The sequence below is a fragment of the Ptychodera flava genome, chromosome 6 (assembly GCF_041260155.1).
Source record: "Ptychodera flava strain L36383 chromosome 6, AS_Pfla_20210202, whole genome shotgun sequence".
In the NCBI taxonomy this organism is placed as follows: Eukaryota; Metazoa; Hemichordata; class Enteropneusta; family Ptychoderidae; genus Ptychodera; species Ptychodera flava.
The window spans coordinates 23,115,875-23,136,490 of NC_091933.1; the positions used below are offsets into that span (position 1 = coordinate 23,115,875).

At 37.9% G+C, this 20,616-nt stretch overlaps 1 protein-coding gene across 2 annotated transcripts; it reads right to left on the minus strand.

Annotated features, from left to right (window-relative positions):
- Positions 1-1,595: 1,595 nt before the first annotated feature.
- On the minus strand, positions 1,596-19,653 carry LOC139135204 (uncharacterized). 2 transcript variants are annotated; one of them, XM_070702475.1, is made up of 14 exons: positions 19,462-19,624; positions 16,753-16,914; positions 16,271-16,322; positions 15,717-15,752; positions 13,920-14,154; positions 13,421-13,522; positions 12,856-13,041; positions 11,778-11,984; positions 10,672-10,822; positions 10,173-10,356; positions 8,383-9,166; positions 6,654-6,853; positions 5,892-6,049; positions 1,596-5,492 (listed from the first exon to the last, which is right to left on the minus strand). In XM_070702475.1, the coding sequence occupies exons 1-14, from the start codon at positions 19,550-19,552 to the stop codon at positions 5,293-5,295; spliced, it is 2,748 nt and encodes a 915-aa protein (XP_070558576.1). In that variant the 5' UTR covers positions 19,553-19,624; the 3' UTR covers positions 1,596-5,292. The 2 variants fall into 2 exon arrangements, with proteins under 2 accessions (XP_070558576.1, XP_070558577.1); XM_070702476.1 differs by lacking the exon at positions 15,717-15,752 and having other exon boundaries at positions 19,462-19,653.
- Between the last annotated feature and the right edge of the window lie 963 nt (positions 19,654-20,616).

Genomic DNA, 20,616 nt, shown 5'->3' on the forward strand with positions numbered 1-20,616 from the left:
CACACTAAGGGTGACAGAAGTAAAATTTCAGTTGGATCGTTCTGGAAAGAATAGTTTTAAAGATGAAATTGCAATTTTTCACAAAATTCAATATAGCGGCCAAAGCACATGACCGATCCAAATGCCTTTCGAAAATGTAAAAGAACTGCCACTAGGGATAATGAGTGTAAATTTTTAGTTCAATCTGTACATTGGTTCTGGAGAAGAAGATTGCTAAGGATTAAACTGCGATGTACATAAAATCCAATATGGCGGCCAAATTACGTGACTGATCAAAATGTTTTCTGAAACTTAAAAGGACTACCACTAGGGAAAATAAATGTGAAATTTTAGTTCAATTGGTGTATTTGTTCTGGAGGAGAAGATTTTTAAAAATTGCATTACGATTTCACAAAATCCAATATGGCGGCCAAACCACGTGACCGATCGAAATGTTTTTTGCAAACTTGAAAGAGATCACCCTAAGGATGACTTGAGTAAAATTTGAGCTTAATCGGTGTTTTGGTTCTAGAGAAGAAGATTTTTAAAGATTAAATTACGATTTTGCAAAATCCAATATGGCGGCCAAACCACGTGACCGATCCAAACGCCTTTTGCAAACTTGAAAGAGTTCACACTTAAGATGATATATGTGGAATTTTAGTTGAATCGGTGAATTTGTTCTGGAGAAGAAGATTTTTAGAGATTAAATTGTGATTTCTCAAAATCAAATATGGCGACCAAACCACGTGACCGATCAAAATGATTTTTGCAAACTTGAAAGAGATCGTTCAAAGGATGACATGAGTAAAATTTGAGCTTAATCAGTGTTTTGGTTCTGGAGAAGAAGATTTTTAAAGATTAAATGAGTATTTTAGAAAATTCAATATGGCGGCCAAGGTCACTTGACCGCATGCGATTTTATGTGCAAATTATGAAGACCTTAGGTCATGCTTGCTATACAAAAAAATTCAAATCGACTAGACCCCTAGGTCTTCTGGAGAAGCCATCTTTAGGTTTTTGGAAAATCCAATATGGTCGCTAGGTCACGTGACCAATCAAAATTTCAAGGGTCAGGTGCACGAGTACAAATTAACACCTACTAGCTCTGCAAATTTGAGAAGTTTTCATTCAGCCGTTTAAGAGATCTAGGTCGACAAAGAATCGGCAGAAGAAGAAGAAAAAGAGGAAGAAGAGGAAGTAGTAGAACTTGAGCAATAACAATAGGGTCCCAGCCGGTCGGCTTGGGCCCCTAAAGAAGAGGAAGTAGTAGAACTTGAGCAATAACAATAGGGTCCCAGCCGGTCGGCTTGGGCCCCTAATAATCTTGATCATGACACAATCATCAGGATCAATGAAACCATCGCGAAAATGAATTAATGGTCATGACCATTAATTCATTTTCATGATGGTTTCATTTGTCTAAACCTGGGGTGGAATATATGCATGGTCACCCATTCATTCAGTATCTTTCAACACGTCAAACAATATAAGTAGTATCTCGTATCAAAAAAAATTCATGAAAAATGGCCGACTTTTTCCTCTTCATTGCATTCACTCAGGACAGACAAAGTTATGTACAGTGAAATGTTACATTACAGCACCACAGACACAAGTTTTCATTGCAAACAGTTGACCGTTTATTGCCTCTGATATTAAGCAGCTCTTATGATACAAAACAAAAGCCTTACAAAAAATTTGAAAATCTGCTCACAAATGTTTGCCTGACTTTACAGTGTTGTCAAAATGAAGAAAACAAAATTGATCAAATACCACTTTAACGGAAACATCCCAGGAGTTTGGAATGAAATCAGACAAATTTACGGAAAAAGTACTTTGATTTCTGTCTTTGACAGAGTAAAATAGACTTCAAAATAAATATCTGAATATACATAATAATAAAAGCACCGCTTCTTTTCTGCACAGATACTGCCATCTCTTAAATACTACAGAAATATACAATCAACTTCTGACCAAAAAAAATCATTACATCCGTTTGGTAGATTACATGACATTGTATGAATAAATTTTTATGGAATGTACTCAAAGCGAATCTCACTAGCTGCCGAAGTTCAAGGTGTGGAAACTTAAGTTACTGGTAAGCTGCAAGGTATTGGATAGCTGTACATGATCCTTAGCGTAATAATCTCAGATTAAAACCAAAAAAAGACCATCAGATAAATGAGCAATGAGCAGTGATAGATACATGTGTTTTAAGTATAAATCAGAGGTATGCAACAGACGTTTGCAACATGCATTGATCTGCAGAAAGGCTTTACCATTTCAAAAGTTCCAACCACAAAACCATTCAATAACCTCTTTTTCTTGCAATGAAGGAAATTCGCCTGTTGTAAATGTTTATCCTAGTGTTCACTGTCACATTGGCAAAATTAACATGTGTACATTTCACATGCAAATGATAACAAAACCTATGACTTTACTATGATCCAACACATTCAACATTATAATTTAATTTTTACCATGAAAATGTAATGAGCATAATATACCAATAGCAACAATCTGGCAGATAATGCTTTATATAAACCTCAGTGCAACATCCTACAAAATGAGAAATGTGATAGCGTCTCAAAAAACACGAATATCTTGAAACCCTAAAAGTACTTGCATGTTTCAAATAAAACTTGAGTATTTTGAAATCCTTGATGTACTAAGATGTTTGTAATACAGTCTATTGCTACGCACATTCTAATGGATATGAAAACTTGATACTGTTCACTAAAATGCATACCCTGTGTACGTTTTTGTCATGATACATCTGAAGTAGGGAGTACATATCTTATCCTATGATGGGGTAGTCTAAAGTCTGCTATTCATATTTTCTGTATATGAATATCTGTTTCTAACGCCTATTGACAGAAATGCCTGCTGTCTCTAGTGGCTGGCATCTTCTTAAGATACTACAAAAATTAAGCTACTACTATCCATCCCTGTTTCACTTTGGAAAATCTCTACCACACTATGGAAAACAACCTGTGTGTGAGAGATGATGGTTTTGTGTGCTGTGGAACGAGATACTGGAAATAGTCATGCAGAGCTGTTTTGCCAAGGCATTCAGTCTCAAGAAAGATTTCTCAATGAAAGTCTACTACAACTGCCAATATTGTGAGGAACAGAAGAGCAGAGGGTTGATAACATTTATTCACCTTTTGCAGCACTGAAATTTAAACTGCAGTAGCCCCTCACTGCAAGATATTATTTTGTGTTTGAACCTGGTGTAAAGGCCAAAAGAACACATATATCTGTACATTGACAACTACCTCGGAGCATGCTCGATGACTTTTTCTGTCACTCTGAACTGTCATTCATTTCAGATGATCAAAGCACTTGCAGTGTCATAATGCAGTCAAACAACACAAAAACACATCAGAAATATGGATGCTGAGACGGCAATGCAACAACAAAGCACACATTTGTTGACATGAATCATTTAACGAACCTCCTTACGGAAAGCTATGGTTTTCAATTTGGTATGCTTACAGATTTTATAACTTTTCATACAAAGTAATTTTTAAACATCTTTTCACACAAAAGTAATGTTACGAAGAATTCAAAGTGATATGTATTACCAGAGCTGTCCACTTAGACAGGTAAAATATTAACAGAGCTGGTGATCTGGTCTTCTGCAATAACCTTAGCTGTACTGTACATGTAATTCATGAGCTCCCTGGCTGAATATCAAACACTATACAAATTTGTTAGATCTCTGCAATATAATATATCGATACATTTTGGACTTTTTCCCTCTACTTTTGAAGGAAATTTCATTAAGTGTTATGATTTGTTGAATTTAATTGCAATACGCCTGCAAAATATCATATTCCTTCATAATTCGTTTCAAATAGAGGAAAGAGTACAGTGTTGGTTAGATCAAAGTCAGATCTACTTTTTTAATGTGGATATGTATATCTCTGACTAGTTTTTAAAGAATTAAGTTTCAGCTATGATACATGATTTTTTTATACACCAACCTGAAATGAATCATGAGCACAGTTCCCAAATCACTGTGATTCATCACGACAAAAGAAATGTTTTCTTCGAGCTATCTATGAAATTTCCAAGCTAAGCTATTTGGGATCATGATAGATAATGCATGCAATATACAGCATATAAAAACTGATCAGGTTTGTACTGCAGAGCACCCAGCCACATTACAGGTTGGACGGCTGGAGAAAATTAAATTTGTATACCTGGGATGATGGATTGAGAAGCCAATTCAATTATCCCCTTCAAATGTAAATGAGTTCTTTATCAATATATATTAATCACTTGACTCCCTTTTCTATGAGCTTTTGTATGGTCAACACAGCATTTGGTATGAAATTTCACAGGTGAAAGGCCCACGATGATTCCACTATGTAATATGCAGTTAATGATAAGTAATGATAATAATAGACAGCAGTGCCACTTGTTGATTCTGGCCTATAAAGTTGATCTCAGTAATTGAGAAATTTTCTGTCTGGGTGTCCTTTGTCACTGTCACAAAATCACACTGAAATGTGCTTCAAAATGGACACAAGTGGCAGCAAATTTATCATGAATACTGTTGTCTCTGACAAACCACACTGGTATGTATTCATTTTTTAACAGTACATGAGACATATTGACTAGCTATTCTTCAGTGTAAACGTATTTACCTGCAGAGTAAGGGTACCAGTACATGTTTATACTTCCCAAAAGGGCTTGAGTCAACCCAAAACAGTGTTTTAGGAGACTGTAGTCCAAGGGAAACAGACTGTTTTTGGTGATTCACGCCCGCTACCTGAATATGTCCAGTCAATGTGTTCTGTCACACAACTTATTCAATTTTCTCTCTGAAAAATCAAGAAGTTCCTACGCTATCACTCATCGTGTTTGCAGAACAATACTGCCATCTCCCTTTTTATGTGTTTTTTTCCAAAACATGCCCATGCATAGACAGAACTTTGAAACTTGCCATGGCAACAGTTGTCATAACTGTTCACTGATTGGTTAATAGTTTTAGAAAACATTTAACCGGTAACTTGCTCTTTGCAAGTATAAGTGCTCAAGTGACAAATATACCACATGACTGTAAATTGGCCAATCATGACAGTGATTTTGGATGGTGTTTTAAGTTTTAATTGCTGATTATATCTTCCACTTAAAATTTCTCTCTTCCAAGAAGGGAAATACACCTTCCCTGGCTACCACTCCAAGACAAATTTGCCATTGGAAAGAGGACCTGCTCTACTTGTGCATGTTACGACTCACACTTCAAAACATCACTACATCACAAGCATATGAGAAGACAAATGAGCGTGAGCGAGTCTGGCTTCAAGCGACGGATATCAGAGCGTTGTAAGAGAGTAGTTCTTCTTGTAATGCCTGCAATCGCTTGATGAGTTCCCGGCTGTCAATGCCACTGTCACTGACTCTGGATATGGCGTAATCAACATGGTCATGCACTCTGCTCAGTTCATTGTAACAGATATCAAGGTGGACTCTGTTGTCTTTGTTGAATGGACTTGGCCAACCTACGGCATGAAAGAGACAAATACTTACTGTTTGGTCATCAGTGGGGCAAAAATGTTGCCTCAAGAGAGCACGAGTGAAAAGCGATTGGTTACTTGGAAGAGAGTTCTGATGCAACTTTGGGTTTTACCGATGTGCGGCTGAAGTACCACAGGTAGAATTTTTTGTTTTTCTGCACAGCCAAAGGACAATTGCTAACAATACAAATACAATGGCAATCACATAATTCGTAATGTGTTCAAAGTCAATCTGGTTCTGCATGTGTGCTGACAGTGCATGCTGGGAAGCAATATGCAAACAAAGTATACAAAGTGAAGATCTGGAATAGACTTCCTATGTTTGCTCACTAAGATTCAAATCGTATAGACATGTGACAGGCCATGTTATTACATCATAAATACCTTGTTCCAATGCTTCAGCATGCTTTAGGATATCCTGGCCATACATGGACAGTATCAAGGAGACGACTTCTGCAGCCGGTCTCATCAAGATCTTTTTGGCAAAGAGCATCTCTGTCAATGGCATCACTTTGGCTGCAGCTACAAGGGTCCATTTGGATCTACAAAATTAAAAAAATTTCAGACACTCAAATCAACCCTCAACATTAAAATTTGGGATAAAAGTACAAATACATTCTACTGGTATAATACGATTAAATTAAACATATTACAATTGTCATAAATTTAGGGTTGAAGTGCCTTGGGGACATGTATTTGATCTCTCAAACTTTTACAATGTTCTGTTGGCCCAATAATTGTGGGGATTCATTTTGAAGCTTGTGGAGTAAATAAATTTTTCATAAGCTTAGTTTTGTGAAAATTGGGAATTTTTATTTTCCCTTACAGAGGTAACACAAGAATGGCGGCCATTTTGAATTTCTAGTGCCGGTAAACATAAGGTACATGTAATTTGTTTCTCTAGCACCAAAATTTGATTTTGAAAGTGAGTAGTAAAAGTTTACTTGAGGTAAATTTGTGCAAAAGTTTAAGTCCTTCATTTTCGAGGCACAAACTACCTTAACCTGAATACTTTATCCGTTTTTGTACATTTGCAATGCTTCTACTAGCTAATTTCCATGTGCTTTTACTGTATTCCTAAAGACCTAATGCAGCGCCCTCAAGCAGTATGAGCATTAAGTTCCACAACTATAAAGGAAAACTTACTTGTGTGAGCAGAATACACTGAGTGCATCAGCACAGACAGTAGGATCTGTTTGGATGAGCCAGTTGTCAGGTGAAGACGAATCTCTCTTGTTCTCTTCCTTTACAGGTGGTGCTAAGATTTCTTCTGTTGCCTTTGTCAGTGATTCAACTGCTTGGATCTGATTACCTGTTATCCATAGAGTTCCAAGGAAGTTGATGATCTGGAAATGGTAGCAATAGGTGAAGTTTAAAATTAATTTGGCCCCAAAATCGCAAACTTGATGACGGTACATACTATTGATTCATGACCTTGGGACTACACCAGCTCATAGTATTTTCAGAATTTGAATAGGAATTTGGTTGTTGCTTACTATATAACAGTCAACACCAATCAAAATCTTGCACGAGTAAATGCTTTTTTTGTTCATGAGCTGATAAAGGAAACAAATCTTGGCTATTTCAGAAATTTGCTGGGATGCAATAAAACACAAGCAACCATACAATTCCACTGAGTGTGCCTGGAGGACAAATTTTCCAAAAGAGAATTTTGAGCAAGAACGCCATATATACAAATTAAATTGTGTGATGATTTGTCGATGTTTGTCCAAAAGTCAACAATACTTTAAATTACAAGTGTAAATGTAACAAAAAATCTATACTTGAATTATCCTTTAAGTGTCCTTGGTGTTTTTTTCTGTTTGGAAGCACTGTCATTGAGTGTTAAGGTAAACTGTTAAGTTTGCTGGCAAGTAATGACCTCTGCAAAGAGTAACGTGTGCTGACACACTTCACTATTTACACTGAAAATCACAAGTTCACTTTAACAGATTATGCTGGCAAGAGAGGAACCTTATGGCACACAATTATGACAAATTAACTTGATTAAATGAGTTACTATTGATTGCATTCAATTTCAAGACTCAGTTGGCATGCTACACAGTTGGTATTGAATCTGGCATGACTGTAAAGGCCAAGCTCACTCTTGCCTACCATATTTCTGATTCATGGCAAGTGAACAAACAGAATGAATGAAATGGATGGGCATCTGTGTGTCTTTGCTTATCCTTTAAAAATATTGGAACAAAACAGAGCCCCTCCTGCTGTATATCTGTCTTTGTTCCTTATGACTGTTCTAGGAATTTTACTGCAAACCTCTATTATGTAGTCGTTTCATTTTTGTTGACATTTAAAGCTCTATGGTTATATTGTGTGAGATTGTTGTGATGAAACACAGAAAGTTCAAAGTTCACTTTAACAGATTACGTTGTTAAGAGCAAAACATTGAAATTTTCTGAACACAATTACAGTGGTTTGCATCAAACCTTTGGTAATACGGGAACTAGACACACTCTCTTAATTGAGGAGTTGTCAACACTGTCAGGTGTAACTATCGTCTGGGCAGCAATACATGTATCAGTCAATTACAAAGGAATCAACTCCACGAAAGTTGAAAAACTGCCCAGAAAGAGGTCACATGTAGTCAAAATAAGACCAACACATCCTGCTAATTGTCTGGCAAGCATACTTTGCAAGTATTATTTTTGTGGATCTGGAAGTGTTGTTTTGACTGCATCTAACCTCCTTTCAGACATCGTTTCAACCTTCACTGTGGTTTTTTTAATTTTGTTCACTCCTATTACCACTAGATGATAGTTACATCTGACAGTGCTGGCAACTCAATTTAGACAGTCTGCCTAGTTCCCATATTGCCAACAGTTCAACCACTGTATGACAAATTCACTTAAGTTACCTCAGAATGGTTGACCTTTGGCCTTGGACGTTGCTTCTGTTGGACAGTGGTGGTTGTGGTGGTGGCGGCGGTTGCAGCAGTAGTGGTTGGTGTAGCAGTAGGTACAACTGCAGCATCAGTGGCATCTGAAGTGTTGGTGGTAGTTGCAGGGCTAGCAGTGGCAGCAGGGGTGGCGCTTACCTGGCCATGGCTCCTCACGTCTTTCTTGGCCATATTTCTCCTGCTGTGTATGGTATTATCCATACCCACGAGGTCAGCCGGGATGACAGGCTCGTTGACAACTCCCCACCTCTTCCTTTCCTTCTTAGTTTCTGGAGAGGAGGCCTTCTCTCCCCTGAATCCATCGGAACCCTGACCCCTTGCTGACCGTCCCCTTGGCTGACGTCTGTTGACTCCTTGCCACTGTCTGCCATCGGTGGAGTCAGCACCACTGTCTCCCTCATCAAACTGACCATGGTCGTCATCCTCCGTACTCTCAGAGGTATAAACATCCTCCCTGTCCGGTGAATCAAGCACGGATGCCACTGATCCCTTCACAGCCATGCCATTGTTAGCAGCATTCAACTCACTGCCATTCTGGAATTCATTTGGCGAAAGCCCACCGTTAGATCCCTTGTCCTCATTCCTCAAGGAATGTATATAAACCTGACCTGACTCTGGTTTACCAGCCTCTGGGAGTTGAGATCCTTTCTTCTTCTTGTCCGACTTCCTTTTCACTTTCTTTGCTTCCATGGCGATATTCTTCATTGCATCTTTCTGGGCTTTGTCTCTTTCCATCTCTTTCCTGAAAAAAATTGCCACATACAACATCTATTCCCAGCATTCTGCAGGAGATATCACTTTAGTCACGGAGCCTACATGTAGGGTCTTTTCCAAGGTCAATGGTTCATAAAAAATGGTATAAAGTGCAATGGACCTGATTTCTGACTTACATCAAATAACTAACAAATCAAAGGTCATTCATACACTAGTGACTGGATGGGGCTATCACTGGTGCTACTGCAGACTGAGTTTCTGGTGTGTATAAAATTTAATGATACAGACATAACATAATTAACCATACAAATCTGTGGCTATACTCCTATTGTAGGGATCAGTATACACATATTGACTGGCCATGAGCGCAACAGCATACGTCTGTATCCCGAGGGACTGTGTCATCCCGGAAAACAGACTGTTTCCCTCGGCCTACAGCCTCGGGAAACAGCCTTTTATTGGGGGGTGACATAAGAATGTACTATACACAAAACTTGTCACATGTATGATGTAATATGTTGAAGTGGTTCGGCAAGAAAAAGTTTTTCCCGACAGGGTCGCAATACTTCTGCAAAACATTCAATGCACCTTTGATTATCGTTTTCGTTCGTTTAGAGTCCTTGTTGGAAACCAGAGCATTCAGTTCTTCTTCATAAACCGAGAAATTTCTCAACTATCGTTTCGCTCGGCCGCAGACGACATCTTTGTTTACAGTTCGCACATGTGCCAATTTTTTTTGACGTCAGCGGGCATCATTTTTCGGAACTGATGCCTGGCAGGCAACAGTTCCAACAAATGATGCCTGATGACGTCGTTTACGTGGATCAGCACAAAAAGAATGCATCCCACGTGACTATCAATTGGCAAATTAGAACACAGACTGCGGATGGGGTGTTATAATACTAAATGAATCAGGTTCACGATCAAATTTAAAACTCACATGTGTTTAACAATCTGTAAAAATATATATTTTATTTATTACAATGAAATGTCACAGAAGCAGGGATACGTAAATTGTAACAATGGAAACTTACTTCTGTTTAAATTTTGAAGGAGACTGGAAGTACTCTTTGACCTGTTTTCCATCAAAATTGATACTGAAATCTTTTGGGTATTCCCGCATCGCCGATTCCAAGACTGGCAGGGCTGAGTCCCGGATGTAATCGATCATCTCGAGCGACGCAACCACCATCTTATCAAACTCCTGGACATTAAAACCTACGAAAGCAATATTATTCAAAGCATTATGCGGAAAATATTACTCGTTTACCGTCTGCATGCACTAAACCTCAATAATGTGCATTCACAATCTTGGCATAATATGAAACCATACACTAATCAATTCTTGAAAGCTTAATAAAATATACAATTGCAGTGCAATAATGATATTGGTATTATACCTTGCTCTAAACTTGGAAATGAAAAAGTCATTACATTCAGTTTTTCAGTATTTACCAACAGGAACACTCACCAAATATATTCCATGGATAACAATTTTATCTTAGGTTAAAAAAGGTAAGTTGAGATTATTACCTTCATGCTCTCTTGTCATGGCAGTGACTTCTGAAGTTGTGTGTACAACATTAGCAAGGAGACGACATGCCGGTCTCAGTACATTGGGTCTGTCCAGGTGTCTTTCCATGGCATTGACAACCAGCTCTATTGCACACTGACGGACTGCACCCTGGAGTTTGAAAAGCATTACATGTAAAACTTTCATTTTGGATTTACTGTCAAGATGAACATACCAAATGTACACACCTGTTAACCTCGATAAGATACGAAGATAATTCATAAGCAAATTTGAAAGCTGAGAGAATGATTGACAATTGACAGTACCTTCAATTAGATGTTTTTTGTTGCTTGATTGATCCATTGTTTTGGGGGTGTTTTCACAAAATAACTGGTACCAGTACACTACTACAGACGATTTCACACACGCTAAACAACTAACTGTGTGACATAAGCACTTTGTTTGTGATGACCCAGCATATGATTTATATATACAAAATGTTTGTTTAAAACAATGAGCTGTGTGGCTTGAATGAAATCCACTGTAACTGGTCTAAACAAAGTCTGTGTTGAACAATGTCAAAAACCATCATAAAGTCTACCACTCTGCTAGCTGCCTGTACTAGCTACTTTATTTTTCATCGGTGAAAGAGTTGAAAATAATGAAAGCCCTTTCACTACCATGCTTCGGCTCAAACCCATTGTAATCAATGGTTATCGTGGACCAGTTTACAGGGAAACGGGGGTGAACAGTTTACGTATGAGAAGTTTTATCATCTGCTGTCACTATAGAAACCTATCATTGTTTGAAGGGTATACTAAAATGCATGAGCTTATTAGATCAGCAACATTCTAAAACAGGATGTCCATTAACTACAAAGAGTCATCCTCAGAAATATCCCACAGCCAACCAACTGTTATATTAGAGTTTGTTGATGCTTAAAAAAGTTCAAAAAACAAGATAAATTCATCAAAGTTTACAAAAACTTCCCTATGAATGAGTTGAATTCACAAGGTACTGAATGGCGAAAGACTCATGAAATGTCAGGAATTTAATCAGCGGATACCATTTTGCTACTGCATTCTATGCTCACTGTCAAAAGTGTAAAGATCTTTGCAATACATACCTTTTCCTTTGGAGTTGGTTTATACTTGGCAAGCTGGGCTAGTACAATACAGGCGTATTCCTGTATTTCATGGCTTTGTAGGTGTGCTGCCATGGTACCTAGCAACACAGCCCCTGCCTTGTTCCTCAGTAAGATCATCTGGTTCTCCTCCAGTACACTGAGTTTGGCCAACAGACTTATCCACAGGATGTTGTGATCTACAGGATCCTGGATACAGATTGACAGAACACATGGTGGACATGGTCAACAGTATGTTGTGATGTACAAGATCTGTGTATGCAACTTGACAGGATTAACACATTTTCCCAAATAAAATTGTGATCTACAGGATCCCACTGTGTATGCATTTGATTGAATAACTATATTATATGACTGGTTCGGTCCATAGACATATAGACAGGCAATTGCTATCTGCAGGATGTGGAATATGGTATACAGTGTTTTTGTTAAGGCCGGTGCCCAAGTGAATTTTACCAGGGTTCCCCAATCATGTTACTTAGGTTCCCCTACTACTAGTATTTCAATGTAATCCTATTAGGAGATGACACATTGACACCGGGGTTCTCACACAATTTACCCATCTTCCGAAACCTCTGCAGAAACACTGATATACAAATTGACAGAATACATAGCATTTCATATACATGTATATATATACATGTATAGGTTATTGTTGCACTCTACACGCATTCTGAATGAATATATTCTCTTTGTAATGGTTGATTTCTCATTTGCCTGTCTTTCCATTGCATTCAACAGCACACGAAGAACATGCAATGTTATCTTGCAAATCATCAAAGTTATTAGACCATTATTTTGTAATGCATCGTCACTAGGTGATGTTCGTTGGTTCATTGTACGAACACAGCCACTAAACAAATGGAATCATCTACGGTATACTCCTTTTAGTGTTGTTGTAACTTGCGTGTCACTCATGCATTTGAAGATACAGAAAACCTCTGCAAAACACCATGGAAAACACAGGTCTTCAGGCTTGAAACTGCGCTATGGCTTTTAAATATGATGTACCCTGTCAAAACACACTGGTAAAATGTATCAAGGCATATGGAACACTTACCAGTGAAAATCTCAAGAGATCCAGAAGCAGTTTGATGAGAGGTCCGTGACATGGCAGTTCTGGTGATGGACTCTCTCCGCCTGCATCATCTTCTTTATTAAAATCTTTTTCCTTCAAAGTGTTGTTCTTTTCACAAAACTGCCTCAGGAAGTCCAATATCAGCGTTTCATTGGTGTCTACAACCTCCTATGAAAGACATTAATGCCAACACAGGTGTAAGGTGTATGATAACTGGCACCAGATTTACATTCAGACTGAATGCCAGCTATGTTACGACATATAAATTAAGTGCATGGAGGGCAGCATCACATTCACATTCAACAAGACCACAAGGGGACAAACTATGAAATAGCAATAATTTTGTTGAATAATTAGGTATACATCACGCGAAACATTGCAGATTGCTAACATACATCAGTGCTTGATTAACTGTACCAATTTGCATGAAGTCTGTCAAATTCAAGACGATTTGGTGATTCACTTTTCGTGTTTAAGCTGATTTCATGACCCATACAATTTGCACAAACAGAGAACACTACACTGAAACGGTGGTTGGACTGCATACCCGTAGAGCCTTGAAGACTTTGTCCACAATCTGAGGTGATATGTCCATATCCGTCAACATCAACAGCTGTCTGCTCATGTAGGATGATGCCAAATGCGCAATCTAGAAGGCAAAAATCAGTCAATTTCATTGCAACCATTGCAAGTAAATGGCAGTGACACAGCCATAGCCAGCACAGTTGATATACTTTCATACCCTTTTGCACTTTCACTTTGTTTTCTACAAAATACAGGGTACATGTACATTTGGCATCAGTGTATCAATTATTCCTTGATAACATACAAATGCATCTGCAAAAATTTGACAACTTACCTTCTGTAGATGATTTACATTTTCTACAAACACGGGCAAAGGGCCATTTGAAATAAAATCAACTCAATACTGAAAATGCACCTCAAATATTACAAAAGAAGCACAAAACTACGACGAGAACAGGGCAGTTACTTTTGCAATCAGTCCCACAAGATTTTTAGAATACTAATGTTTGTTTTGGACTCACCTGTTCAGGCGTCTGTAGTTGCTGTATCAACTCTGTATCGATGTTCGGCTGTACCACCACACACCATTCATCTGACAGCTCACTGTAACTTGCTCTGTGATCGCCTTGCCTGGCACCACCCACTGCATTCTCAGGCAGCTGTGGTTTGTTGTTGTATATTCTCTTGGGTTTTGGCGGAGGTCCGTCCACCCCAAGATCTCCCTGATCTGACACGCTGCCTCTGTTGCTTCTGCAACTGTAAATGCATAGAGTACCATAACACACAAAATTCATTTCTCTAATCACTGTAGGTTTTACAGTGTGAACAATGACATTTAACAGTGCAAAGCACTGTCTGGTATTGGTTATGTGGAGGTGAGTGCTGATTCAGCCCCGGAGAGATGTGGGAAACAAATAAATCAATGCGTGCTATTGTGAAGGGCAGTCTTTGAAAATGCTTCAAAATCACTTACAAAGCCAAGATACTGGTACTACATCAATCAGTTACTTGTAAACAAACATTTACACACAGGGAAACCTACATGTGTCACACTTTTTCCCATTGCAGTGGTGTTCTACGTTGACACAGAACAGTACCATAGCTCATGCTCACAAGTCACGTTTGCATTACTTCAATGGGATAATAAATCAAGAGTATAAATTCCTCCCTGATGCCTTGGCTTATGTGGGGAAATTTTCTTTGACAAGTCCAAAACCTGTAAATATTTTCCCAATCTAAATTTGGATGGAGTCTCACCATGCCTGCCAGCTGGTTATTGTTTTGCAAATGACCTTTCACCTAAACCTGTGAGAACATCAAAGATCCTTTTTCTCATCTTTATTACCTCTCCATTTCTGACCTATTTATCAAGTATAATTATGAAATACTTTAAATATTACCAATGCAAAAATGTTAGCTGGACTAAATTGCCACATGCACATATGTTGTTGATAGGAAATGTTCAACTTAGAGATGTTAGACAGTTCATATTTACCACCATTTGAAAGTTTTATTTCTCATGGGAAAGAATGGCAAACATATTAGTAAAATTGAGAGAAACAAAAATTAAAAAAAATACAGGTAGCATACAAAAGTGGCAAAAAATAGTGAAAGCGAAAGAATGCATGGAGAATTATGGAAAATAAAAATCATGTTTACGTGCAAGTGTGACATACTTATATTACCAACACACAAATGCAAGGTGGACTGTGCTGTAGCATTAATTTGCTGTTGACATGAATCATTCAATGAACCCTGTCAGTCAGGGACAGCTATAGTCAGAAAGGATAGCTGTTACTTTTGATACTGCTTTCATTGTTTTTGGTTTAGAAGACATGTCAGCTGTCATCTCCTTCTCCGCCCAGTATATTGCAACAACAAAATATTACCCTTGCAAAGCTAATAGATTGTGTGTACAATATAAGATGTCATTGTTGACAAATGAATTCTAGTCCGGACTTAAATTCAGCTGTAAACAATAACAATGGACATCACGCACATACAGGCAGTGTTGACATGATGGACACTTGGATTTCTGATATGATATTGGGAAAAGAACAAGAAACTGTGTTTTACAAATCGAACAGAAGTGCTGGAAAACAATGAAGTTTTAAAGCTGATGGAGCTGTAAGTTGCAGTTTAAGAGTTTTTCTACTTCTCAAGCAAGATATTACGTTGAAAATATAGCTTAAACGATGAACAAAAAAAATAAAAAAGACATGGAAAGACTAATGGAACTATTGAATCTAACTAAGGACACTACGGATCAATGGTGAAATGATAACGTACAAGAAAATGAATTTGATATGAATACGTACATTACATGTACAAGACTGATCGGTGGTGGTAAGCAGCTGGAGGGAGCAAAGCACATGTGTCAAATTAAACGCAGAATTCCAATGTTACGGAGCATTCCTGTTGCAGTTCATGACAATTACAAGGATTAAATGGAAATTTAATGAGTCATCCCTTTTAAAAAGATTTCAGTACATCAGCCACTGATTTCTGTGTAAGTGATGGAAGTTCAACATACAGTGACAAAGAGTCAAAAACATTGAGATGTGTCCTATGCAGTGATCATCACATCTGCCTGTCAAACCTAACCACCAAATTTTATTGGTATACTGTCACGTTTTGATTTTACACTTTAATTCATTTAATATTCACAATATAAACTAACCTACTCACAAACAAACTGATACCATCAGATCAATGATATAATTTTCTGTTCATTTAATAAGATTATCAGAACTACAGTCATACATGTATGTGTTATGTAATTAAACATTACAAGAAGGCCTCTCAATTGTTACACTTCAGTTCAACCAAAAAATTTATGACATCATGTAAAATTTAAACATTTTGTACTTACCTGCTCTGCTCATACCTATACAGACTTGATTTTCCCAGCTTTATTGTGCATCCTGAAAATATATTTTGAAGATGGGAACATGAGTAAGAGAACCTGTATACACAGCAGATTTAAACAGGGCACACTTTCAATGCTTTACAAAGCTATGTTTTGCAAAGTTACAACTAAGACAAATGTTAAACAAACGTGATCTGAATACATTTATAATAAACAATTATTTATTATGAATTTAAATCATTTCAGGTGATTTATTGGTGAATTTTAATGGGATTATGAATGTACTGTGTATCAGTGTGTGAGAAGTTCACAGCTGCAACGATAATTGGAGGGCAGAGTTTCAACTTCACAATAACAAAGTTGACTATGTCCCAATTTGAAAACTTGAAGTTGATTATTTAAATGCATTCTGTGATAAGCAAAGCCAGGTGGAATCTATTCAGTAATGAGAGAAAAATACTAATGCATAGTATTTGTACACACACCATGACTTAGTGTTGTCTGTTCGTCCACTTCTGTATCATTCACCAGACATGGAGTCAGGATGGAAAACGGAAATAGAATGACCTCATTCTCCTTGCTGACAATCTCACAACACAGTCCTTTACAGTCTTCATCTGGTAAAACTAAATCATAATCTCCCCAGCCTGCAAATCCAAACATAACACAGAAGATAACAAATCAAAAAAGATACAAAATTAAAAGTATCACAGGTCAAAGTACAAATACAATTAACCTTCTGACATAATGTACAAAATTGAAGACTATCACAGATGTAGAGTACTTTTGCACCTGTTGAGAAAACCCATTATGGCATGAGTAGCTGAGTATTACATTAATGGTGCTATTGTATGACAACAATACAGAGATAGGATCTTTTCTCAATTAGTGATTACATTGAAAGTATTAAATGGATCACCAGGTTACATTTGTCATGGACAAACAGTTCAATGTATCAATAGTTGAAAAGACACTGGCTTTTGTAAAAGACAATTATTAGAATGTTGATCATAAAAAATGCAACAAGCATGCAGGTATTGGGTGACGTCAATCAGTGAGAATTGATGACCCAGGTAAAACATAAATGATAATTAAATGGGGTGCCATGAGTTTTTTTGATCAGGGACGGTATTGAATATTGATGAAGAACACCTTCAAAGACAATGTATTGTGCAAACAAAGCCTTGCACTGTCATTCAAGACCCTTGAACATCACAAGACACTTAGTAAATCTTGAACATTTGAAGGCCTCTGAAGACATGGACATACTGTAAACATGCATTGTTTGTAAAATAACATAATATGCCTAGTGGCTGGTGGAAACACCTACAGATTTGGCTCAATACCACTTTTTACTGACTTGGCGGATTGGGAAGTGACAGGTTAGCATATATGGGTCAACGCTGAAACTGAGACACCAGTGTGTAAAACTAACAGCAAAAACAAAATTCTTTATCTTTTGAAAACTGCAACAAAGTGAATATCAAGATACAGTTATATCAGATTTATTACCATAAATCTGATTAACATAATTAAAATAATGTTTACCTTTTGTACTGTGATCTCTGTTGTTCAGGAGTAACTGTACATTGCAATCATAACAACACATTTGTGGAATCAAAGACGCTTTGTCAAAGCTTTATCACATGAATACAGGAAGCAGTTATGCTACTGTATCCCCGGTACTGTATCGAGGTAAAGCACACAGTGTTGGCCAACAGAGAAAGCATGGAGGCATATCAGTTTACAGTAGACAAGCTCAAGGCAAACATGAAAAAATATTAAAGATACTTGTAACAAAGCCAAAAACAACTTCACGGTCATTTAGCTTCTCAACAATGCACAAGAACATTGTTGACCTTTGACTCTATTACGTATTACCAAAGATTAACGCAGTCAGTTTTATTACAAAAAGGTTTCTCCAGGACAAGACTTATCAAATACCATGGTGTAAACAGCAGAAAAACAGTTACGCCTGGTATGTGGAAGTGGTATTTTACTGGAGAGAAAGCATGAAATTTATATTTCCTCATGTCGCCGAGCTCAATATTTACTGCTTAAACACCTACACACACCAACTATCAAAGCAATCACAGCTCTGAGTATGGCCGGCCCTTTGAGATTCCTGGAAGCAGTGTTATTTATAGGTAATGGTGAAGACACACTGCTCACAAGTCTTCCTGAAATCACAAGTGAAATCTGCCATTGATTCCGATGACTCACACAGGTGTGCCCAGGTGAAACCCTCAGTTCCCCCTATTGTGGACAATGCAAGCACGGCCTAAGGTAATAACAGGTTACATTTTATGACAGTGCAACCCACACAATGGGCGTGTTGCTCAACGAGTCATGAAGGCTTCGTGGACACTGTGTAACTGTCATATGACTATTCTTTGTTTTCCTTAGGTCAGGTGTCACTCTAATTGCCCTGCGTAAATTAGAGTAAAACCTGTATTGGCTATATATACTAATACAACGAGGAACAAATGAAAACATGGAAAAACATCAATAGTTAAAGTAAACTAAATATTTTCTGAGTCAATATTATAGGTTTTTTAATTGTTATTAAACCATACTTCTTCTGTCTTAGAATGAACAACCACATTATTCAATTGTTACAGCGGTGCTATACTGCTAGTGAGAAGCGAAGCTCAGAGTACGGGCCCTGCTTCTTGTTCTATGCGATCTTCCGTAGTCCATGATCAAATTGGCAAATGGTAGCTTTGGATATACAACAACATAAAAAGAACGAGCAAATAAAAATTTCCCCATACGCAATTGAAAGCAATAAAATTACAAGCTACACATAACTGAAGTCTACTTGTACTGATATATGTTGCCAGCATTGAATTTTCCACATGTACAGTGACTGACCATGGAGGTAGTAGTGAGTCTTTGGCAGATCGTCCATGTAGCCGACACGAACACGATTTTGATGTTCTGTCACTCACGTATTTTCAGACATTTCCATAACACGCAACAACACTCAGCTGAATGACAGTACCTCTCAGTGGTGTGTCGATATCGATGGAAGACTGCAGCAGTCCGACTAAAGCAGTATTCAGTGTAGTAAACAACGTCAACGATTACAAGCTTAGAAGCCTGGCCCCGTGTTACCTGTAGACAGTATATATTTTCATTGTTTGTGCTCAATACACACGATAATATATTGTAGAAAAATAATATATCCATACCAATTTTGAGCGTCCTTTTTGATATGTGATAAGTCTTCTTGCTTCTTAAGTCTAGCAGGCGTGGATACTCGTCTTCGGCGGTAGACGTCATATCTTAATTTTGCTATGAGCGAAGTGAACTCAATCGCTTACGCGATGCGCCATCTTGACATTTATGTCTCATCACGTGACAGTCTGGCCCCGTCGTCCCTTGCGGTGTGGTAAACTTTCGAAACTTGCTCGACGAGCAAAGTACCATTTGTCACCAGTCTGACGCATACAGATTTTTCTGCCACATCGCAAACCAAAAATTCAACGGTGTAGGCCATTTTCTATTTTAGTTTTTACCCTTTGAAAGATTAAAAAACTGCACAGTTACTGATACAATTCACAGCGCGTCACTGTTATGCATGACATCGTCACGGTCCGCTCGTACGGGTCTGATTTCGGGGAGCATCCAGCAGTCCGAACAAGGGATCTTGGCAAGCGAGGATGGGCATTGTATCATCGGAAATGTTCCTTGTGTTTTATTATTCGTTAAGTGATAGAGGGGCCGTTTTAATTGATTCCTTTTTTTTTTATTTTGACGTGACCTGATAGGCCTAAATGGAAAGAAGTTAAGGAACGCGAGAATGGCAGAGTCACAAATCTGTAATGAAATGTCAGATTTTTGTCATGTTAGAGTATGAAAGACTGACATTTAGATCCAGAGCTCATGTGTGAAGTAGACAATTGCTACACTGATGACAATAACATGTGAAATAGGAGTTGCATTTCTTTATTTTTTCAGTCTTTGTGCCGAAGACATTGTTTACAGTAGAAGCAATGTGTGAAGTTGAATATGTCGAATAGCGTACAACAAACGTGAGATTTAATCAAGAGAAAGACAATTTTTGTCGATGAACAGAGTGTTTCTATATTGCAAATGGTAACAGCAACTGTCTTCCCCATTTGGCCACCCAAAGCCAGTGCCCGGGCGGCGAACACGAAACTCGAAGACACACAGCGGAACTCTATCTTGACGCGCATAACGTAGATTCATTGATGACAAGCTTTGACATGGAACTTCTGGATCGCCGCCGTGCGACGTTCGATTCCATGGCAACTTGTCACTGATACGGCGATTCGAACGTCAAGCAACACATGCTCCGAAAACAACAAACTGTGAAATTTGCA